The sequence below is a fragment of the Ursus maritimus genome, unplaced genomic scaffold, assembly GCF_017311325.1.
Source record: "Ursus maritimus isolate PB19 unplaced genomic scaffold, ASM1731132v1 scaffold_14, whole genome shotgun sequence".
NCBI lineage: Eukaryota > Metazoa > Chordata > Mammalia > Carnivora > Ursidae > Ursus > Ursus maritimus.
Genome location: NW_024423786.1, coordinates 45,782,512 through 45,803,071, shown reverse-complemented (window position 1 = coordinate 45,803,071; position 20,560 = coordinate 45,782,512). Strand labels below are relative to the sequence as shown.

Sequence of the window (20,560 nt, the reverse complement as noted above, 5' to 3'; positions counted from 1 at the left end):
CTTCCGGCATAGCACGGGCATGTCCCTGGCGCTAGGTGGTGCTCTAAGTGCCTTGTCGTTAGGGAGTCACCTACCTTTTTTTCACTGTCATATATGAGGCTGAAGGAAAAACACATTCTCTGCAGCCCTGCCCTTCGCACGGGGGGCAGGTGGCTCAAGTACCTCTTGTGCACAGGCCCCGTTGCCAGCTCTCGGAGTGAGGGGCGCGGCTCCCCATTTTACATGGCGCAGAGGGACCCTCGGAGAAGCCACGTAACTGGCCTGCATCTCGCACCTGTTGTTCCCCAGGTGGTGTCGGGGTCACCAGCTTGCCCCCCATGGGTCAGTACCCTCTGCCCGCCCAGCAGCACAGCAGTTCGCACCCACTCCTTGTTTTCCTCACCAGTGCTGTCTCCTTGCTGCCCCCCAACCCCAAAATGAACGCTCTGCGCTCATTGTAACTTGAGTTTGTTGGGGCTTTTGGGATCTTGTAAGATATTCTTCTATTAAACAGCCCAGGTGAAACCAGAGCCTGCCTTTTCTAGAACCTGCTACAGGGAGGGGCTGTTTGCAAACTGTTGGTGCCCCAGCTCCTTAACTCTGGGTGTGGTCCCACAGGTATATCACTCAGGAAGGCCACAAGCTGGAAACGGGGGCCCCGAGGCCCCCAGCCACCGTCACCAATGCAGTGTCCTGGCGGTCCGAGGGCATCAAGTACCGGAAGAACGAGGTGTTCTTGGACGTCATCGAGTCCGTCAACCTCTTGGTAAGGCTTCCTTTCCTTTCTTTTCTTTTTTTTAGAGAAATTTTGTCTTTTCCGTGATTGAAAGAAAAGCAGCTAGACGGGTAAAGCTAGCAAGGCCCTGAGAGAGGTTTACGTTCTGTGGGATACTGACCGGCAGGATTCAGCTTGGGCGCTCACGCAGCTGCGGAGCCCGTTCTCTCCTCACTGGCTTTGGTTCCCATTGAGAATCAAGGCGGGCTCGTGGCGGTTGTTGCTGTTTAAGGCAGGGTGGAAAGTTAGGGAGCAGAGGCCTCCATACTCAGCAAGACCATCTCACTCAAGATTCATTATTATCCTAACGAGCCCCATTCTATACATGTACAAACACGTGCTGTCTTTCTGTAAAGCCGAGAGCATGAGATGTGTTCTCCTGCAACTTCTTTCATTCCTGTTGTTTGACTGTTTTGTGCACATTTGCTTTTTCCTTTGATTTTATTTTTTAAATTATCACTATATTAAACTGACCTTCTTTTCTGTTAATTTTAGCACATGTACAGATTTTTTGCCCACAGCCATGATCAGGATATGCGTGCCCTCTAAAGCCTCCCTCCTGCTGCCCGTTGCTCGTCCCGTCCATCCGCCTCTCCCCTGGCCAGCGGCCGCTCAGGTCCCCATCACTATCCAGTAGCCCCCCCGCCCCCCCACTCCATGGTTTCTCTTCCCTAGTCAGCCGTGGTCCGGAATCAGATGGTCCTCCTCCTGACTGTTGTCAGGTCAGCAGCAGCCTCGCACTGCAGCACAAGGCCCGTGTCGCTCACCTCACTTCGTGTGATCACATGGGCATTTTGTCCTCCCATCATCACAAGAAGGGTGGGTCCAGTACAGTCCGATGTGTTGAGAGAGAGAGAAACCACATTCACGTACCTTTTCTTACAGTATATTGTTCTAATTGTCCATTTTATTATTAGTTTATTGTTCTCTCTCTCTATGCCTCATTTATAAATTAAACTTTATCAGAGATATATATGTATAGGAAGAAACATAGTATTTGGAGGGTTTGGCACTGTCTGTGGCTTCGGGCATCCACTGGGGGTCTTGGAACGTATCTCCTGCAGATAAGGGGGGCTACTCTAGTGTTGTCTTCTTGAGATTGTCCTATGAATGGAATCATACAGTATGTGACCTTCTGAGTCTGGCTTCTTCCACTTAGCATAATGCCTTTGGGATTCACCCAAGTTACTGTGTTTATCAAAAGTTTGTTTCTTCTTATATTTACTTCTATTTATTTTATATCCTGAACCACACCTTGCTTATCCATTCACCGATTGAAGGACTGTTGGGTTGTTTCCAGTGTTGGGCAGTTGTGAACAGCGTTGCTGTAAACGTTTCACATACAAGTTTGTGTGTAGACAGAAGTTTTCATTTCTCCAGGGCAAATACCCAGGAGTGGGATTGCTGGGTCACGTGGTAAGTGTATGTTTGACTTTATAAGAAACTGCCGAAGTGGCTGCACCGTCTTTGCCTTTCCACCAGCAGTGGATGAGAGTTCTGGTTGCTCCACGTCCTTGATTGGTGTTTTGATTTTCGCCGTCCTAATTGGTGTGTCATGTTAGCTCATCATGGCTTCAGTTTGTAATTTCCCCAACGGCTAATGATAACCACCTCTTTATGTGCTGCTTTGTCATCCCTATATCGTCGTTGAAGAAGTGCCTTTTCATGTCTTTTGAGTATTTTTAAACTGGGTTGTTTGTTTTCTGATTGTTGGATTTTGGAAGTTCTTTATGTATTCTGGATACAAGTCTCTCATCAGATATGTGATTGGCAGATGTTTTTTTCCCAGTCTGCCCCTTGTCTTTTCATTCTTTCGGTGCCGTGTCTTTCACAGGACAAAAGTTTTTAATTTTGAGAAAGTCCCAATTAGCGATTTTTTGGTCTTTGTGCTTTTGGTGCCGTGTCTGAGAACTCATTGCCAAACCCAAGGTCATATAGGTTTCCTCCCAAATTTCTTCAAAAGGTTTTATAGTTTTATATTTAGATCCGTGATCAATTTTGAGTGAAGTTTTACATAAGGTGTGAGGTTTATATGCAATTTTTTTGCATCTAGAACAGTGTTTTGCAGTTGTTCCAATGTCATTTTTTGAAAAAACTGTCCCTTTTTCCATTGAATTGCTTTTGTATTTTTGTCAAAAAGCAATTGGCCATATTCATGTGAGTCTATTTTGCACCCTCTTCTGTTCCATTGATCTGTCTGTTCATTCGCCCATACCTCACTGTCTTGATAACTGTAACTTTATTAAGTCTGAAAATCAGATTATGTGATCCTGCCAACATTATTCTTTTTCAGAATTGTTTTAGCTATTTAGTTCCTTTGCATAAAATTTTAGAATCGGCTTGTCTATAGCTACAAAAAGATACTCCTGGGATTTTGATTGGTATTTTATTAAATAACTCTATTAATCAGTGTGGGAGAAAATTGATATCTTTAGTACATTAAGTCTCACGGTCCACAAATGCTGTATGTCTCTTTCCATCGTTAGGTCATCTTTGATTTCTTTCATCAACATTTGGTATTTTTTTACCACGTATATGTTTTGTTAGAGTTATACCTAAGTATTTCATATTTTTGAAGGTATTGTAAATTGTATATTTTTATTCTGTTTGCTACAATTCACCTGTGGAACTATCTGAGCTTGGAGATTTCTTTTTCAGAATTTTTTTTTTAAGAGAGAGAGAGGAGGGCCACAGGGAGAGAGAATCTTAAGCAGGCTCCACGCCCAGTGTGGAGCCTGACGCAGGGCTCGATCTCACTACCCTGAGATCATGACTTGGGCCAAAATCAAGAATCGGACCCCTAACCAACCGAGCCACCCAGGCAGCCCTTTTTCAGAATATTTTTAACTACAAATTTCAATCCTGTGATGGTTATAGGATTATTCAGATTTTCTCTTTCATCTTGGGTGAGTTTTGGTCATGTCTTGTGTTTAAGAAACTGGTCCATTTCATCGGAGTCATTGAGTTCACGTGCATAGCGTTGTTTATAGTATTCCCTTATTGTCTCTCTAATGTCTGCAGGGTCTATGCTGATGTCCCCTCTTGCATTCCAGATATTGGCCATTTATGTCATATTTCTTTTTTCTTTGTCTCTTTTGTGAGAGTTTCATCTATTTTATTGATCTTCACCAAGAATTGACTTTTGCTTTCATTGATTTTCTCTGTTGTTTTTCTGTTTTCAATTTCATTGGTTTCTGCTATTAGCACTAGTATTTTCTTCTCTGTGATTTGGGTTTATCTTGCTCTTCTTTTTCTAATTTCTTCAGTTGGACACTGAAGGTGCTGATTTGAAACCTTTCTTCTTTTCTAATATAAATATTTAATACTATTAATGTCTAAGTAATGCTTTAGCTACATCCCATAATTGGTATATTGGATTTTCATTTTTGTTCAGAATATGTTCAAATTTCCCTCGAAACTTCCTTTTTGACCCATGGATTATTTAACAAAAGTGTGTTGTTTAATTTTTAAATGTTTACAGATTTTTCTGTTATCTTATTGTCACTGATTTTTAATTTAATTGCATGATTATCTAAGAATTTTATAATGTCAATTCTTTAAGTTTGTTAAAGTTTATTTTAATGACCCAGAATATGATCTATCTTGGTGAATGTTCCATATGCATTTGAAAAAAATGTATATTTTGCTGTTGTTGGTTGGAGTGTTCTATAAATGCCAATTAAACCCTCTTGGTTGGTGATGTTCAATTCTTCTAGCTTTTTTTGTTAATTTTCTGTCTACTAGTTCTACCTATTATTGACAGAGTGTTAAAAGCTCCAGCTGTTAATTGTAAATTAATGTCTTTGCCTAGCAAATGTTGACACTGTGGTGATAGGTGCAAGCACATTCAGGATTCTTATGTTTCCTTGGTGAACTGACCCTTTCTGTTATCATTATATTATATCCCTCTTTATCCCTGGTAATTTTTTTGCTCTGAAATCTATTTTGCTATAAATATTGTCATTTTAGAGTTCTTTCGATCAGTGTTTACACATTATGTGTCTTTCTATCCTTTTACTTCTTTTCCTAATCTTTTTATTTTATATTTAAAGATTTTATTTTTTAGTAATCTCTACCCCCAATGTGGGACTCAAACTCACAACCCTGAGATCAAGAGTCCCACACTACTGACTGAGCCAGCCAGACACCCTGTCCTTTTATTTTTAACGTACCCATATCATCTATCTTGTAGACAGCATAAACTGGGTCACTTTTAAAAGGTTTTTATTTAAATTCCAGTAAGGTAACATACAGTTTAATATTAGTTTCAGGTGTACAATATAATTCAACACTTCCATACATTACCCGGTGCTCAAACTGGGTCATTTTTTAAAAAATCTATTCTGGGAGTCTCTGTCTTTTAATTGATATGTTTAGAGCATTTATATTTACAGGAACTATTACTTTGTTAGATTAAAGTCTGCCATTATATTATTTGTTTCTTTTTGTTCCTTCTATTTTTCATTCCTTTGTATTTTCCCCCCTATCCTTCTATGGTCTGTTTGAATATTTTCAGCATTCCATTTCATTTCTTCATTGTGGTCATTACTATATCTCTTTGTATAGTTTTTCTAGTTGTTGCCGTAAAATGCATACTTACCTTTTCATCATCTACTTAGAATCGATTATTTTATCACTCCAGTTGGAATCCAGAAACTTACCTACCCCTTGATGCTGGAGTTGTTCCATATATTCATCTAGATACATTGGAAACCACATCAGACAATGTTAAGATTTTTTTTTAAGATTTATTTATTTATTTATGAGAGAGAGAGAATGTGAGTGAGAGAGTGAGGGAGAGCATGAGCAGGGGGAGGGACAGAGGGAGAGGGACAAGCAGACTCCCCACTAAGCAGGGAGCCTGGGATCATGACGTGAGCCAAAGGCAGACACTTAACTGACTGAGCCACCCAGATGTCCGAGAGTTTGTTAAAATTTTTGCTTTCGATTTTCAAATATACTTGAAAGCAATCAAGAGGAGAAGAACAACAGTCTTCCACGTAACCCTGACATTTGCCACTTCTGTTGCTTTCCCTTGATTTCCTGACTTTCCAGGTTTTCTTCTGGGATCATGTCCCTCCCACCTAAAAGCTGCTTTTGGCAATTCTTTCAGAACAGGCCCACTTGGTTTTCCCTCATCTGAGAATATCTTCATTTCATCTTCATTCTGAAGGATATTTTGACTGGATATCAAATTCTGGGTTAGCAGTTTTCCTTTGGCACCTTGAAAATGTCCTGCCATCTCTCGGGGCTCCATGCTTCCTGGTGAGAAATCCAGTTACTCAAATCCGTATCCCCTGTAGGTAATGCATTGCGTTTCTCAGGATGCCTTCCAGATTTTGTCTTTGTCTTTCATTTTTAGCAGATTATATTGTGTTTGGGTATAGGTATCTTTGGGTTTCTCCTGTTTGGGATTTGTTCAGCTTCTCAAATCTGTAGGCTTATATCTTCTACCGAAATTGGGACGTTTTCAGCCAGTGTTTCCTCAAATAGGTTTGTACCATTTCACTCTTTCTCCTTTCTTTTTGGGCTCCAGGGACATGAATGTTAGACCTTTTGTCAGCGTCCCAAGGGTTTCTGAGGCTCTATTCATTTTACCCCATCTTTTTTTTTTTTTCTTTTTGTTGTTTAGATTGGATGATTCCTTTTGATCTGTCTTCAAGTTCACTGAGCCTTTCCTGTTTTGTCCCCATTCTGCCATTGAGCCCATCCAGCAAATTTTATATTTCAGTCATTGTATCTATTAGCTCTAAAATTTCCATCTGATCCTTCTTCCGTCTATTTCTCTGCTAAGACTTTCTATTTTAACATTTGTTGCCAGGCTGTTTGTGATTTTTACCTAGCTGTTTAAAGTCTTTGTCAGATAATCCCAGCATCTGCGTCAGCGTTGGCACCTGTTGACTGTATTTTCCATGTGAGCTAAAGTTTTCATGGATTTTTGTACGCCGAGTATTTTTAGATTCGATCCTGGACTTTTGGTATATTATAAGATTCTAGGTACTATTTAGATTATACCAGAACTGTCAGTATTTGTGTTTCAGCTGACAGTGGCCTGGTTAGGTTCAAGCCACAAGTTGCAACCCTCAATCTGTGGGCCGTGAGTATCAGTTCAGTTTTCAAAACCTTCATGCCATTTGCTATTTGAGCTTATCAGGGGTATGCACCACCCCGTGGTCAGTCTGGGACTGTGCAGTTTGTCTCTCAAAGTCTTCGGCATACTAATTAGGATCATAGCCACTCATGCCCAGTTCTAGAGAGCTCCAGAGACATAAACAACTGCATGGGTTTGTTTTCCTGGACTTCTCATTCTTGGCTATCTTTCTGGTACTTTCCAGCTGCCTGGGGCATCCCTTTTTGCTTCTGTGACCAACTGGGGGCTCCAGATCCCCATTCTGTCATGCTTATCTGCAATGGGCCCCCATCCTGGGTTTGTTCCACCCTCTGGGAACAGCAACTAAGTTGCCTGGGGCCTGCGTGTGAGAGAACAGACAAAAGGGGGAATTAGGGGGTTTCTGTACTCACCCTAAGAGACAGGAGTTCCCCTTCTGGCCTTGAAGCCAGAGCTAGAGGCTTCCGCGAGCTCAGTCTGCACCCCAGTGCTCACTTCCACTTCCAGGTTTCCTCTGCACTTTCCCACATAAGGGAGGCGGGGAGGGCACCGCTCCTACAGCGGTTCTTCCGGGATCCACCTACTGAGCCTTTCAGCCTTCCGCGGTCGCCCGTGCACCCTCCCTGGGTTTGTTGTTGTGGTCAGTGGCAGGCAAACGGGATGCAAACTGACCCCATATCACCTGCAGCCTGCTTCGTCTTCACTTCGGAGGTTACCATGACGGAGCCAGTCCCGTCGTGCGGCTCACTGTGTGCCCATTTCCAGCTGCTGCAGACAGTGCAGAAATGAGCGAGCTTGTTCATCCTCAGACATGTGTTTGGGGCATCTCCCGTGCCTGGGTGGGATTCCTGGAAGGGTGAGTTCCTGGTCGTGGAATTGTCGAGGGTGCTTCCCCAGCAGGTTCTCCCAGTGGACTTAATGTAAGCCTATTAGCCTTTTTACTGTTTAAGTCATGGAGCAAGACAGCGGCCTCAGTAACCACATGCCCCTCCTGTCTCAGGACCTTTGAATTGTTTATTGAGCCTCAAACATGGTCGCTCTGGCTCTAGAGTGTCCTGGGGGTAGAAAAGCAAATCCCAAGGAGCAGCTTCTATATGTGAAAGCAGTAGTTCAAGGGGTGTCCAGCCACAGTGCACCCCAGCACATGTCTATGCCTGAAGGACCTCTGTTCTTCCATACATGGGGCAGCACGAGGCAGGTGTGGATATCTCAGACGTGTTGGAACACATCTTCCTAAGTCTGAGTGCAGAGCTGGCAGCTGAGTCAACAGGGGCCTCCAGATTCTGGAGATCTGGCCATAGTGGTTTACTTAAGCAGCTCAGCAAACATCTCTTCTGCGCCCACCCATCCTGGTTGCTGCCTGCAAGGGCTGCACAGCTTTTCTGCTCCCCTTCCTGAGCCTGCCTTCCCAGCGTTCATGACTTCACATGTTCAGGGACAGAGGGCTGTGCGGTCCCTGCTCCCCAAGGGGAAGCCAGCTCTCCCAATCTAGGGGCAGTCACGGTTGGGAGCATGGAGGGCCCCCTGAGTAAGGCCAGTCAGAGTGCTGGAGCCTGGCCAGCCAGCGAGGGCCCACATGGGCACGTGCTCTCCGAGGACCTTTTGCCTCCAGGCGCTGTCCTCATGCTGGTGCAGCAGTGAGCAGCCCGACACAGCCCCTCACCAGAGGGGGGACAGAGATGGGCCGGCAGACAGAGCTGGCAAGAGGCAGAGGAGGAAGAGGATTGCTGCTGTGTGCTGCGGGGTCAGGGAGCTGCCTGCCAGGTGGGGACAATGAGAGGCCACTGTGGCCGGAGTATGGTGAGCAAGGGGGGGTGTGATGGACCATGCAGAGCCTCCTGTCCTGCTGTGTGCCTTTCCTGGGGCTGACATCTACTTGGTGCCTCTGTTCTCTGCCTCCACCAGAGGCGGAGGGCTCGCATGTGTGCATGTGGTGCTTTCCAGACGCTCGAGTTAAAAGCTAGACATTCTCCTCCTCTGCAGAGAGAGGCAGCTCGGGCCCTGCACCATGTGAGTGTGGCAGTTCCCTCTGAGTGGTGGCCTGTGTGGCCCCGAGGCCCCTGCGTTTGCAGCCCTTGCTCTCACCTGTGGGTGTGGACGTGCTGATATAGGGTGGTGGCCACAGGTGTGGCCCCGGCACCTCTGCCAGCCACCGTGCGGCCTCTGCTCTGTGCCTCAGTGTCCTTGTATCTAAGATGGGAGTGTGAAGAGGTGTGGCAGCAGCCTGGCTCCCTCCGGACAGTCTCGGGGCTTGCCTGTTGGCCTGCTGTGACTTTCTCATCGCACTCGGATGCTTCCTGGTCTGCACGTGGGGCATGGGGTCGCCCGGGTTGAGGCACGCAGAGCCCCACCTGGCGCAGAAGATGGGCTCAGTCTCTTATGTCGTGACTATATTTTTAAATGTACTATCACTTTGGATCAGTGATATCAGGGCACCCCCGGGGAGCAGGGCGGGTTCAGGGCCCTGGAAGCTCTATCTTTAGGAAGTGGGGGATACAGGCTGGGTGGCCTCAGGCCCCACATGGAGAAACAGATTTCAAGAAAAGCAAGTGTGGCCTGAGGCCCTCAGGGCAAGGCCCACGTGTTGGCCTCCGTGGCCCTGGCACAAAGGCAGGTGAGGCTCACCCAGCCCAGGGGATGGTGAGAAGGGCACCGAGAATGGGGTGGCTGGTGAGCGGGGACCTCCCCTCACGCCTGCCTCGCCACCCCCCAGGTCAGTGCCAACGGCAACGTGCTGCGCAGCGAGATTGTGGGCTCCATCAAGATGCGTGTCTTCCTGTCGGGCATGCCTGAGCTGCGCCTGGGCCTCAATGACAAGGTCCTCTTCGACAACACGGGCCGTGAGTACCCTGCCAACCCCACTGCGTCCCTGTGGCCAGAGTGGGCCTTGAGCTGAGCTCAGAACAGAGCTGAGGGGATATTCAGTTGCATGAGGGAACACACGGATCTCAAGCACTTGATTCAGACACATTTTCACGTTGTGTACAAGACAACTGTGAAAACTAATAAATTGATACCTGGACATAGAAAATACAAAAGAGTGAAGATCCCAAAGTCAGGGCCCCTCACCGCCCCACGGGCCAGAGGACACCGGCCAGTGCCTTAGATGTTAAGTTCAGGGTGGGTCACACAGCGGGTCTGTGACCCCGCCCTACACCATCTTGGAGGAAGCTGCGGGCTCAAGGTTAGGCCTTGTTCTCCCCTCCCTGCAGAGCTCCTGCCCCACGTGGGGCGCTGGGTCTGGGCTGTTGGAAGGCTGCACACAGTGCTCCCAGCTCTCCCACCTGGCCTGGATGTGGCACCACTGTGCTGGGGCAGGGGCCACAGTGACCCTGGGGGCCCAGCTTACTGAGGCTCTGGATTGACAAACTGGACCGCCCCCCGCGGGAGCAGTGGCCACGCCGTCGGACTTACCTCCACAGCAGCAGGACTGAGGGCCTATCTGGTGTTGGCCCCTCCGGGTGACTCCTCTCCTTGGCTGGGCCCGGACTGCACAGCTCCTCTGTGGGGTGCAAAACCAAGACAGGAATCCAGATCCCAAGGGATGATGATGGGGCCAGAGCACACTGGGAGCCCTGAGCCCTTGCCAGGCATCCCCCAGCCCGATCTATTAGTCATTCAGCAAACATGTCCCAAGCGGCCACCCTGGCTAGACCCGGGGCTAGCGGCTGCGGACTCAGAGTAAACCAGGCCACCCAGCCCTGCCCTCAGCATGTGCCCAATGTCAGAATGCAACAAGGCTTCCAAGGGGCTGAGGAGGGAGTGGGGAGGTTGTCTGGGAACCTGGGCCTCTTGGCCTTCATAACCCAGATGTGAAGGGCAGCCGTGCTCTGCCAGGGGTGAGCCCCAGACAATGGGAGTCTTGCTGACAGAGTGACCCAGAGGGCCTAGGGTCTGTCCTGCCCTTACCCCTGCCTCCCCTCAGGTGGCAAAAGCAAGTCCGTGGAGCTGGAGGACGTGAAGTTCCACCAGTGTGTGCGACTCTCACGCTTTGAGAATGACCGCACCATCTCCTTCATCCCTCCAGATGGCGAGTTTGAGCTCATGTCCTACCGTCTTAACACCCACGTGAGTGCGCCCACAGGCACCCGCTCCCCGGGGCGGGCTTTCACCCAGCCCGCAGTGCGCAGTGCATGGAGGCCCCAGAGAGGCTCCCCCCTCCTCCCCGGTGGGTGGGAATAGTCCCCGTCCAGGATGAGTCTCACATCCGCAAGGTGATACCCGGGGCAGGCAACAGCCCCCACCTCCTCCCCGGGCTACCCAGACTCCACAGAGCCCGTGTTCAACAGCGTGTGCCTTTGAACATTCTGAGGGGCCAGACCCCATTCTAGGCAGCTCCAGTGATGTTTTCTGCATTTTCACAGAGGCTCTTCAGTCTCTATGTCCATCCCGGTCTGGCTGTGGACTCCTTCGATAGCCCTGGGCAGTGGTGTGCTGGGCTCACGCCTGGGCAAATGGTCCCTTGCCCCGGGCCTCAGTTTCCCTTCTGTGAGATGGGCCTCTGGAAGATGACCATGTGTGAGTGCCACCTTCTCTCTCCCCAACAGGTCAAGCCCTTGATCTGGATCGAGTCCGTGATCGAGAAGCATTCTCACAGCCGCATTGAGTACATGATCAAGGTGCCAGCGCGTCGCACACGTAGCGTCAGCCTGGGGACGCGGGCAGTGAGGGGGCTGGCGGCCCCGCCTGTTCAGGGCCTTTGGCACAGGGTCCTCACCAGGACGGGAGCCCCGTGGGGGGCTGGGCTCCCTATCCTGGGAGATCAGTCCTGTGGCTGATGCTTGTGCTGCCTCACTGTGAGCCAGCGGGAAGGATGGGGAGCCCTGAAGGCCAAGGGGACTGGAGGGCGTAGAGGGAACCTCAGGAGGTGAGAGGGTGTGAGCTGTGCCTGGAGGACTCGGGGTCGGCTTCGTGGAGCCCCCAGGGCAGGCCAAGGGGTGTAGGGCACTGGTGGGAGCAGTCTGGGTGGGGGCTGGGCTGTCTTGCCTCTGCCTTCCACAACCTTGGCGTCACCGGCCTCATCTCCAGGCCAAGAGCCAGTTCAAGCGGCGGTCGACGGCCAACAACGTGGAGATCCACATCCCTGTGCCCAATGATGCCGACTCCCCCAAGTTCAAGACGACGGTGGGGAGTGTCAAGTGGGTCCCCGAGAACAGCGAGATCGTGTGGTCCATCAAGTCCTTCCCGGTGAGCGCCCTTCTCAATGGGATGCCCCCCTCGACTTCCACCCACACCCCATCTGCTCCCTGTGCCCATCACAGTGCAGCAGCCTCGAACAAGACACAGGCCAGGATCCCCACCGGGGGGTTCTGGGAGGCCAGTGGAGAAGAGCTGAGGGGCTGACTGAGCAAGGAGGGGAAACTGGAGCTGGCAGAGGCAGCCTGCGTGTGAACGGCCTGTCTCCAGCATCAGGGCAGCACCCCCCTTTGCCCCCTCTCTGACACTGGTTCGGAACTCAACTTCCCTCGAGGGGACAACACTGCCTTGAGGCCCAAGCAGCGTGGGTTTCGGGAATCCAGCACCAGCTCCAGGAATGTAGAGCACTTCATGCTGGCCTAGCGGCCTGGCTTGTGTTCAGGATTTTCAGTGCTGGAGTCTGGGTTTGCAGCCAGTAGTGCCCAGAGAGCCTGGAAGGTGGATGTGTGCTCCCCTCCGATTATGGCCCGTTGCTATTTTCTCATTATAAGCAAGGTGGAGCTCCTTTTCTTACGTCTGAGGGCCGTTTGCATCTCTTTCTCTGGAAACTGTAGCAGCCATCTCTTGCTCATTTTTCTGTCAGGTTTGGTCATTTTCTTCATTTCCGAGAGCTCTTTATATATGGGCAAGATGAGCGCTGTTTCTTTGATATAAGTTGCAAATGGTTTTCCCCAGTTTGATGTTTATCTTTTGGCTTGTTTTTGGTAGTTTTTGCTGTGTGACCTTTTTTGATTGCTTCTTTGTTTCATTATTATTTAATGTAGTCAGATTTCTTGGTCTTTTCCTTTTATATCATCTGAATTGTAAGTCATGCTTTGAAAGACTTCACCGTTCCCGGATGTAAAGGAATTAACCCATATTTGCTTCTAGAACCTATACAGTGGCATTTTTCACCTTAGACTTTAAGTGCTTTCAGAGCACTCTGGTAAACGGGCAGGTGTGGGTCCAGTTTCATCTTTCTCCCATGGCTCTCTGATTTTTGAACATCATTTATTAAAAGGCCCATCTTCTCCCCAGTGGTTTGAAATGCCATGTTTAATTAAATATCAGATTTTCACATGGCATTAGATCTCTTTCTGGACGTCCTGTTGTCTCTCCATCCGTCTCTCCATGCAGCAAGGCTATATTTTAATTCAGGGCTTTATTCTCTGTTTTTTTTTTTTTTAAAGATTTTTTATTTATTTATTCGACAGAGATAGAGACAGCCAGAGAGAGAGGGAACACAAGCAGGGGGAGTGGGAGAGGAAGAAGCAGGCTCATAGTGGAAGAGCCTGATGTGGGGCTCGATCCCACAACGCCAGGATCACGCCCTGAGCTGAAGGCAGACGTTTAACCGCTGTGCCACCCAGGCGCCCCTATTCTCTGTTTTAATATCTGATAAGGGCAGGCCCACCCCACCCTAACTAGCCCCCGCCCCCCATGCACATTGCGTGTTTGTTTCCTGGTGATTCTTGCTTGCTTACTTGTTTGGTGTTCCTTAGGAATTTGAGAATCCGTTTGTTTGCACTAAATTTATAAGTCGAGTAGGAAGAGCTAACACCTTTATGAGGCTTTGTGCCATTGTCACCTCCGTGCTTTGGGAGCTGTCTTCACATTGACCTTATATCCCTCATATAGCCTCTCCCTTGGTTTAAAAAGTATTTTCATTGAAGTACAACACGCAGAAAAGTAGACAGATGAAATGTGGACAGCTCGATGAATTTCTTCAGGGGGGACACATCCATGTGTCTGGAACCAGATGAAAGCTGCAGAACGCCTCCTGCCCTCAGGAGCCCCCAAGGCTCCCGCCCATGTGCACGTTTCTCGTTACGATAAACTTTAAGTCAGTGTTCTGCTGAGTGGGGTCTTGTCTTCCGCTGCATCTTCCAGCAGGTAGCTGGTGTTCGCATGGTAATTTCATGCCTGGTTCCTTACTGTGTGTCTGCTTTAGGGTAGTTTTTCTTTCAATTCCCGTGGGTCTTCAGGTACTCTTTCCAATCATTTACAGCCAGATACAGTTTTCCCTTCCCCTCTACTCCTCTTGGGCATTTAATGGCTCTGGCGCCTCCTTGCTCTGGCTGCTGTCTCCAGGGCCTGTAAATGACGGTGGACAGTGGCCTCCTGGTCCTGCCGCCACCCAGTGATGCCAGCCAGGTGTCCCCTCCAAGTGCAACGCCATGTTGGGCCATGGACTTGGTCCAGCCCTACTTGACTGTGGTTTTGGCACAAACGGGTAACACTTATCCAAGTGCCCCTTCAGAGTCTGTCAGTTCAGGTCTGTCAACGGGTGGAGCTGGACCCTCCCTGCATTCTGGTAAGCTCCACTGGTCGAGGTAGCTTTCCTTTTCAGTGCACCATTGGATTCTGTTGATAACATTGTACGTCACATTTTCACTTTGATAATCATAACTGAGGTTGATTTTTTTTGGTGCCCTCTCTGTCAGGTATTAGTGTCATACCTGCTTCGTAATGACTCTGTGTCCCATTTCCGTGCTGCAGAACAGTTTAAGTGGCCGGGACATTGTCTGGTCTTGAGAAGGTTGATAGAATTTGGCTGTGTGACCTTCTGGATCTCAACTACCTTCTCCATCTCTTCTGTGGAAATCGGGTCATTCGGAGTTTCCATTTCTTTTTTTTTTTTTTTTTTTTTAAAGATTTTATTTATTTATTTAACAGAGATAGAGACAGCCAGTGAGAGAGGGAACACAAGCAGGGGGAGTGGGAGAGGAAGAAGCAGGCTCATAGCAGAGGAGCCTGATGTGGGGCTCGAACCCAGAACGCTGGGATCACGCCCTGAGCCGAAGGCAGACGCCCAACCGCTGTGCCACCCAGGCGCCCCTGGAGTTTCCATTTCTATTGGAGACTCTTTGGGTAAATTATATCTCCCTTCAACATTATCCATCCTAACCAGGTTTTCACGGTTGTCTGAAAAGTTGGAGAAAGTGGTCTTTTTCTTTTCTTTTTTTTTCCACTTATGACAGTTGCTTCTCCCTTATTCTTTCTTCTTGTGTGTATTTGGGCCTCTGTTTCCCTGGATAAGGCTGCATAGTGGCTTGTCTTTTTGGTTTTGTTTTTTTTTTCCACGTTTGCTTTTTAATTTTGTTGTCATATTTTTGTCTTTTATAAGTCTTTAATTTGAATTTCTTCATCCTTTCTTTGTTCTAATTTTTCACGTAGATATTTTCATTTGATGATTTATATTAATACAAGTATTTAAGCCATAGATGTTCCTCTGAGCCCTGCTTTACCTGGGTAACCCATAGATTCTGACATGTAATATTTGACTTGCTCATCCAGAAATTCTGTAACCGGATAGAGAGTTGGTTGTTGTTGTTGTTGTTTTAAGATTTATTTATTTGTTTTAGCACAAGCATGAGCATGGGGGGTGGGGCAGAGGGAGAGACACTCTCAAGCAGACTCCCTGCTGAGTATGGAGCCCAGTGTGGGGCTTGATCCCAGGACCCCGAGATCATGACCTGAGCTGAAATCACGAGTCAGATGCTCAACGAACCGAGCCACCCAAGCGCCCCGGTGGTTCTTTTTACATTTCCTAGGGGACGGGCCTTCTGATTTTCATTTCTCCTCACTACCGATTTGGAGCACTGGAGCCAGAGGGCGGTATTCTTACTGTTCCTACTTCTGGGATTTCTCGAAGTGTTCTGTTTGTGCTACCAGAAGGTCAGAGTTTGTACCTACCGCAGGTGCCCTTGAGAGGCGACAAGGCTTCTGTTGTCGGGGTAGCGAGCCCACGGTCTGCTGTGACGCCGTGGCGGCCTCCGCGCGGTCAGCGCTGCCTTCCTCTGGTTCCCTGCACGTTGTGCAGCATCTGCTTAACAGAAGTTGCCGCTGTGTGAGTTGCAGCGCGTCGATGCTCGTGACTGTGATACCCTCCGTGTGGATCATGGGACTGCAGCCTCCAGGACCGTGGCCTGTCCTCCCTCCTTGCCCTGAATTCTCCCCTGTGACAGCAGCCCTGGCTCTGTTTCGTTGCCCTTTGGCTGGCGCACCCTCACCCGGTCTTCCGACAGGTGTCGCTTTTCTCCGCTTTCGCAGCACAGAGCTGGGTTTCAGTCTGTGAGCCAGCCTGTAGGTCTTTCTCATTCGTGGGAGAATGAAACCCATTGACATCAACGTGACCGACCCAGGGTAGGGGAGCAGACTTCCACCGCTCCACTGGGAGGGCCTGCCCCTCTGCCTGTGCTTGTGCTTTCAGTTTCCCTTTTGTCTTCGTAAGGCTCAGATTTGGGGTCTGGTTATTCTCTCATACACAGGCTGGTGGAGCTGATTTTATTCCTTTGCCGCCTGCTTTGTCTGCTGCTGGCGTCACATTATTCTCCCGTCATTGTCCCAGAGTCTTTACTCAGCACATGTCCCTGACTCAGGCAGAGTCCCCACTCTCGCACTGGCCCCGGTGGTGGTGAACTGAGACTGGCACCATCCCAGAGTGGGGAGCCGGGGCTCAGCGCTGCTCCACCCGAGAAGCATGAGGACAGCCCCCGGCTCAGGGTGGAGGCGGCCCTGGTCGGCAGCCACTCCTGCCAGAGGCTCGAGGGTCAAGACTACAGGGTCCTGGGTGGGGCCAGAGCCGTGCTGTCTTTGCTCCTCACTGCGGTAGGCGAGACACACCAGGCCCTTGGACAGCCAGACCGATTTGCCTTCCTCCTGTGCAGGACTGGGCTTCCAGTCCTTCCTGGCTCTGCTTCAGGTGCCATCTCTAGAGTCACTGCTCAGCCTCCCGGGCCAGAGCTGCACCCTTACTTACCCTCTGAGAGCAGGACTCCAGTCCAGCTCATCAGTCAGCCCCCGCCCTGGTCTCTTAACTTTTGTTACCTCCCTCTGTTCACCATCCCTCACTTTGACCTTCCCCCCCTTGCTTGCACATGCCGCCTGGATGTTGGGCACGTGGGGGTGTTCCCTCGGACTCTGGCCTGGGCAGGGGGGCACATGTCCCACGGCAGCACCTGCACTGTCTGTGTGTCTGTATGCTCCATGCCCTCCCTTCCTGAGGCCTATCAGGCTAGGATTCCTTGAAGCAACTAGTCTTCCCTCCCTGAGAGTTTGTGAAACTCGCTTGATCCTTAGAACTCACCGATTTTCCCCAGCATGCCTCTGATCTGCCCAGCACGGCTGGCAGGGCAGTCCATGAGGCCTGGGGTAAGTGTAAGTGAGCTGAGACTCTGGGTGACCACAGCCACGCAGGAAGGGGCTCGGTGGCCAGGTCAGCAACTTGCAACTCTCTGGGGGCAGCTTTTGGCCTGACCGTCTCTACCTCGTCTGCTCCCCCAGGGGGGCAAGGAGTACCTGATGCGGGCCCACTTCGGCCTGCCCAGCGTGGAGGCAGAGGACAAGGAGGGCAAGCCCCCGATCAGCGTCAAGTTCGAGATCCCCTACTTCACTACCTCTGGCATCCAGGTACGTGCGGCCAGGGTCACCAGGGCCCCGGAGCAGACGTGGGCAGGCCCAGGTGTCCGTCCCGGCTCAGAGAGCTGCAGATGACGGCTTAGGCAAGGGTGCCGGTCCAGTCAACCTGTCCCGGGGCTACTGCGGCGCTGCCCTGCTTCTGCCTCTCTCCACACCTGTCTACTCAGACCCGACCCTGTGCTTCAGCTCCAAACTGAGATCCGTTTGACCCCCCCGAACTAGAGTCCAAGCCTCTAGTGTCCACGCATTTCCCACCATGGGGCCTGTTTTCCTAGGCACCTCCATGGCGAGGGGAAGTGAACTCTGGGCCCCCTCCCCAGGAATGTGCTGGAGGGCTGTGCCTGAGACTACTGCATCCTGGCTCCCTTCCACCCCTCCCAGCAGTGACTCCCTCCTCCCACAGCATCCCACACTGCAGACAGGCACTCGCCCCTCCCCGCTCCCACCGCCCTGCCAGCCCACTCCTCATCCCAGCCTCCCCTCCGGGCCTCAGGGGGAGTGGAGGGGACCAGGAGGGACAGCGCTCAGGGCCCTGCTGCCTGTGCCCTAGGTGCGCTACCTGAAGATCATCGAGAAGAGCGGCTACCAGGCTCTGCCGTGGGTCCGCTACATCACTCAGAACGGAGGTGCGTGCGGCCCACCCGGGGGTGGGGGCGGCCCCTCTCCCATCACGTACAGAGCACGAAACCAACGCCTGCCTCCCTGATTCTAGATTACCAGCTCCGGACCCAGTGAGGGGCCGTGTGGCCAGCACCCCTGGCCCCGATGCTGGGGCTCCTGGTAGAAGCACCAGGAGGAAGCACCTGCCAAGCCCTCTGGATGGAGGAGGGCACCCCTGGCCACCACCAGCCTCCCGGCTCCTCCCGGGACCCCTCCTTTTCCAGGCACACCTGCCCTGCCGCTGCCACTCTCGTCTCTGGGTCCCTTCTCCCGGAAGAGGCTCATCTTCGAGAAGTCTTGTCTCTCTGCCCCTGAGTCAGTTTGAGGGGAAGGAAACGAAGTCTTTCCCTCTAGAGATCAAATACAGCCTTCTGCGCTGTTTAGCTCCCAGGCACCAAAAAGCTGGGGAGATGCTCACCCGGCCGCGGGCTATGCACGGCCTCTGGCCAGGCTGGCTGGCCGCTGTTCGGTTGCCGTTCTGTTCACGAGTGTTCCTAGTTCCTGTCTCGTCCGTTCATTGTTGTTTACGTGAACCTCACTGTCTGCGCCTCCCGCCCCTTGTCCTGAAGCTCTCGGGCAGCACTTAGTGAGGGCCCAGCGCCCTCCTCCTCAGCCAGGCCCACGCGATGCTGGGTTCCCTTCCGCGTCTGGCCTGACCCCGGCACGCGCCTCTGTGGCGAAGGCTCTGGCCTCACCCCGAGGCTTCAGCGGAGGTGCCTTCCCAGGGTCAGCTGTGCGTGTGATGCTGTCACGCAGCCACATCAGTGTTTGTCCCACCAGGGAAGTGGTGTCCAACGAGGACCGCTGGCCTCGGAGGGTTGGGGGCACAGGTCACCATGTCTGTGCTTGGTCACCCCACCACCACCCTGTCTGTGTTCGTGTCATGATTACATTAAATTCCATTACTTACACCCGCCGCCTGCTTTCCCTCTGATGCGGCACGTGGCAGACTCCTGGGTGAGCAGGGGCAGGTGCGGGGCTCACATCAACCCCCGCCCTGACCCGATGGCCTTCCTCAGAGTGTGGTCGTCAGAGCAGCAGTGTCAGTGTCCCCTTTGAGCTCACTCAAAACGCACATTCACAGATCTGCCCTGACCTGCCAAGGCAGAGGTAATGGGTTCCATGTGATTCGCATGTGCACTGGAGCTTGAGAACTGCTGCCTGGGCCTCAGAGGGGATCATCAGGGAGCACCTGGGCAGGAAGCACCCTGTCTTCCCACCGTGGGCACCTGCCTCACACACCCCCTCCCCTGTCTGTCACTGGCCCTGCCTGGATCACCCCCTCTTGCCTTCAAGGGCTCTGTGCTCCCCCATCCCTCTCCTGTATCATCTAGCTCCCCCTTGGAGGGCTGGTGGGCATCAGGCTGTGATGAGGAACTTGCCCTTCCACCTGCATTAAGGGACACTGCCCTGGTCCAGGGCTCGGGTCAGAGCCCTTGGAGGCACCCTTGATGCCCCATCCCTCACTACCCACACCCACATCCACAGCATGGCCTCCCTCCAGAAGACCCTGGGTCCAGCAGCATTTCCCATCCTCACTGCCATCACTGGAGGTCAAGCTGCAGCCTCCAGAGCCCTTGTGGGACAGAGAGAGAGGTCATCCGCAGTATAGAGGGGGGCCTCCGTTCCCAGCAATGCCTGGGACCAGGTTGTCTGCAAGCTCTCCTGCTATTAGTGCATAAGTATATGATATTAAATATATATAAAAGGAAGACTGAGAAAGGTGGGCTAAGCGTCCATCTCAAGAAGTCAGAAAAAAACAAAAAAAGCCTAAGAACATAGAAAGAAGGAAATAATAGACATGAAGGAAATAGAAAAACATTCAATAAAAAGGAGAACCACAAGTTGGTTCTTTTAAAAGATGAATGGAATTCAAAAGCTGCTAGGAAGTTGGATCAAGATGAAAAGGAGGCACAAGTCACTCTCACTGGGAATGAAAGACATTGCTACAGCTTTTCAGACATGAAAGAGGTTAGAGCAGGGCAGCTGCCACCTCACAGGGCATTCAGGCTGCCTTGTGCCCCCGGAGCTCCAGCCACCTGGGGGAGGGGCTGTCCTTGTCCAAGCCACCCGAAAACCCCAAAGGGGGCGAGGGATGCTGGGAGTGACTTTGAGCCAGCACACTTGAAAGTGTTAACTAACGTGGGTAAGTTCCTAGAGGACAAAAACTGACTCAAAAAGAAAGAAAAAAATCTGAGCAGTCCTATGGCTGCTAAACCAGAGCCGGAGCTCTGGGCCCAGATGGCGTTATTAGGAGAGCTCTACTCAACACTCAAGGGGAAAAAGGAGAATTGAACAAACTCCCGGGGAGTTGAAAAATAGGAAACATTTCCCGACTCATTTTGAGACCAGCATTTCCTTGACACAAAAGGAAACAATTCTAGACTAATCTCACTGATGACCATAGATGAGAAGATCCTGAATAAAATCACAGGGGAAGT

General features: G+C 50.7%; 1 protein-coding gene across 2 annotated transcripts in view; it reads left to right on the top strand.

The window, feature by feature from the left end:
• Positions 1-19,030, top strand: part of AP1M1 (adaptor related protein complex 1 subunit mu 1) — a 29,087-nt gene extending 10,057 nt beyond the window's left edge. The window contains exons 5-12 of one of the 2 annotated variants that reach the window (XM_040629121.1): positions 598-745; positions 9,577-9,703; positions 10,891-10,931; positions 11,411-11,482; positions 11,892-12,050; positions 17,325-17,450; positions 18,010-18,085; positions 18,172-19,030. In XM_040629121.1, the coding sequence (XP_040485055.1) occupies positions 598-745; positions 9,577-9,703; positions 10,891-10,931; positions 11,411-11,482; positions 11,892-12,050; positions 17,325-17,450; positions 18,010-18,085; positions 18,172-18,194 (772 nt within the window). In that variant the 3' untranslated portion in view covers positions 18,195-19,030. Of the gene's footprint in view, positions 1-597; positions 746-9,576; positions 9,704-10,788; positions 10,932-11,410; positions 11,483-11,891; positions 12,051-17,324; positions 17,451-18,009; positions 18,086-18,171 lie in introns of both variants that reach the window. The other variant, XM_040629120.1, reaches the window with a different exon arrangement.
• The last annotated feature ends 1,530 nt before the right edge of the window (positions 19,031-20,560 follow it).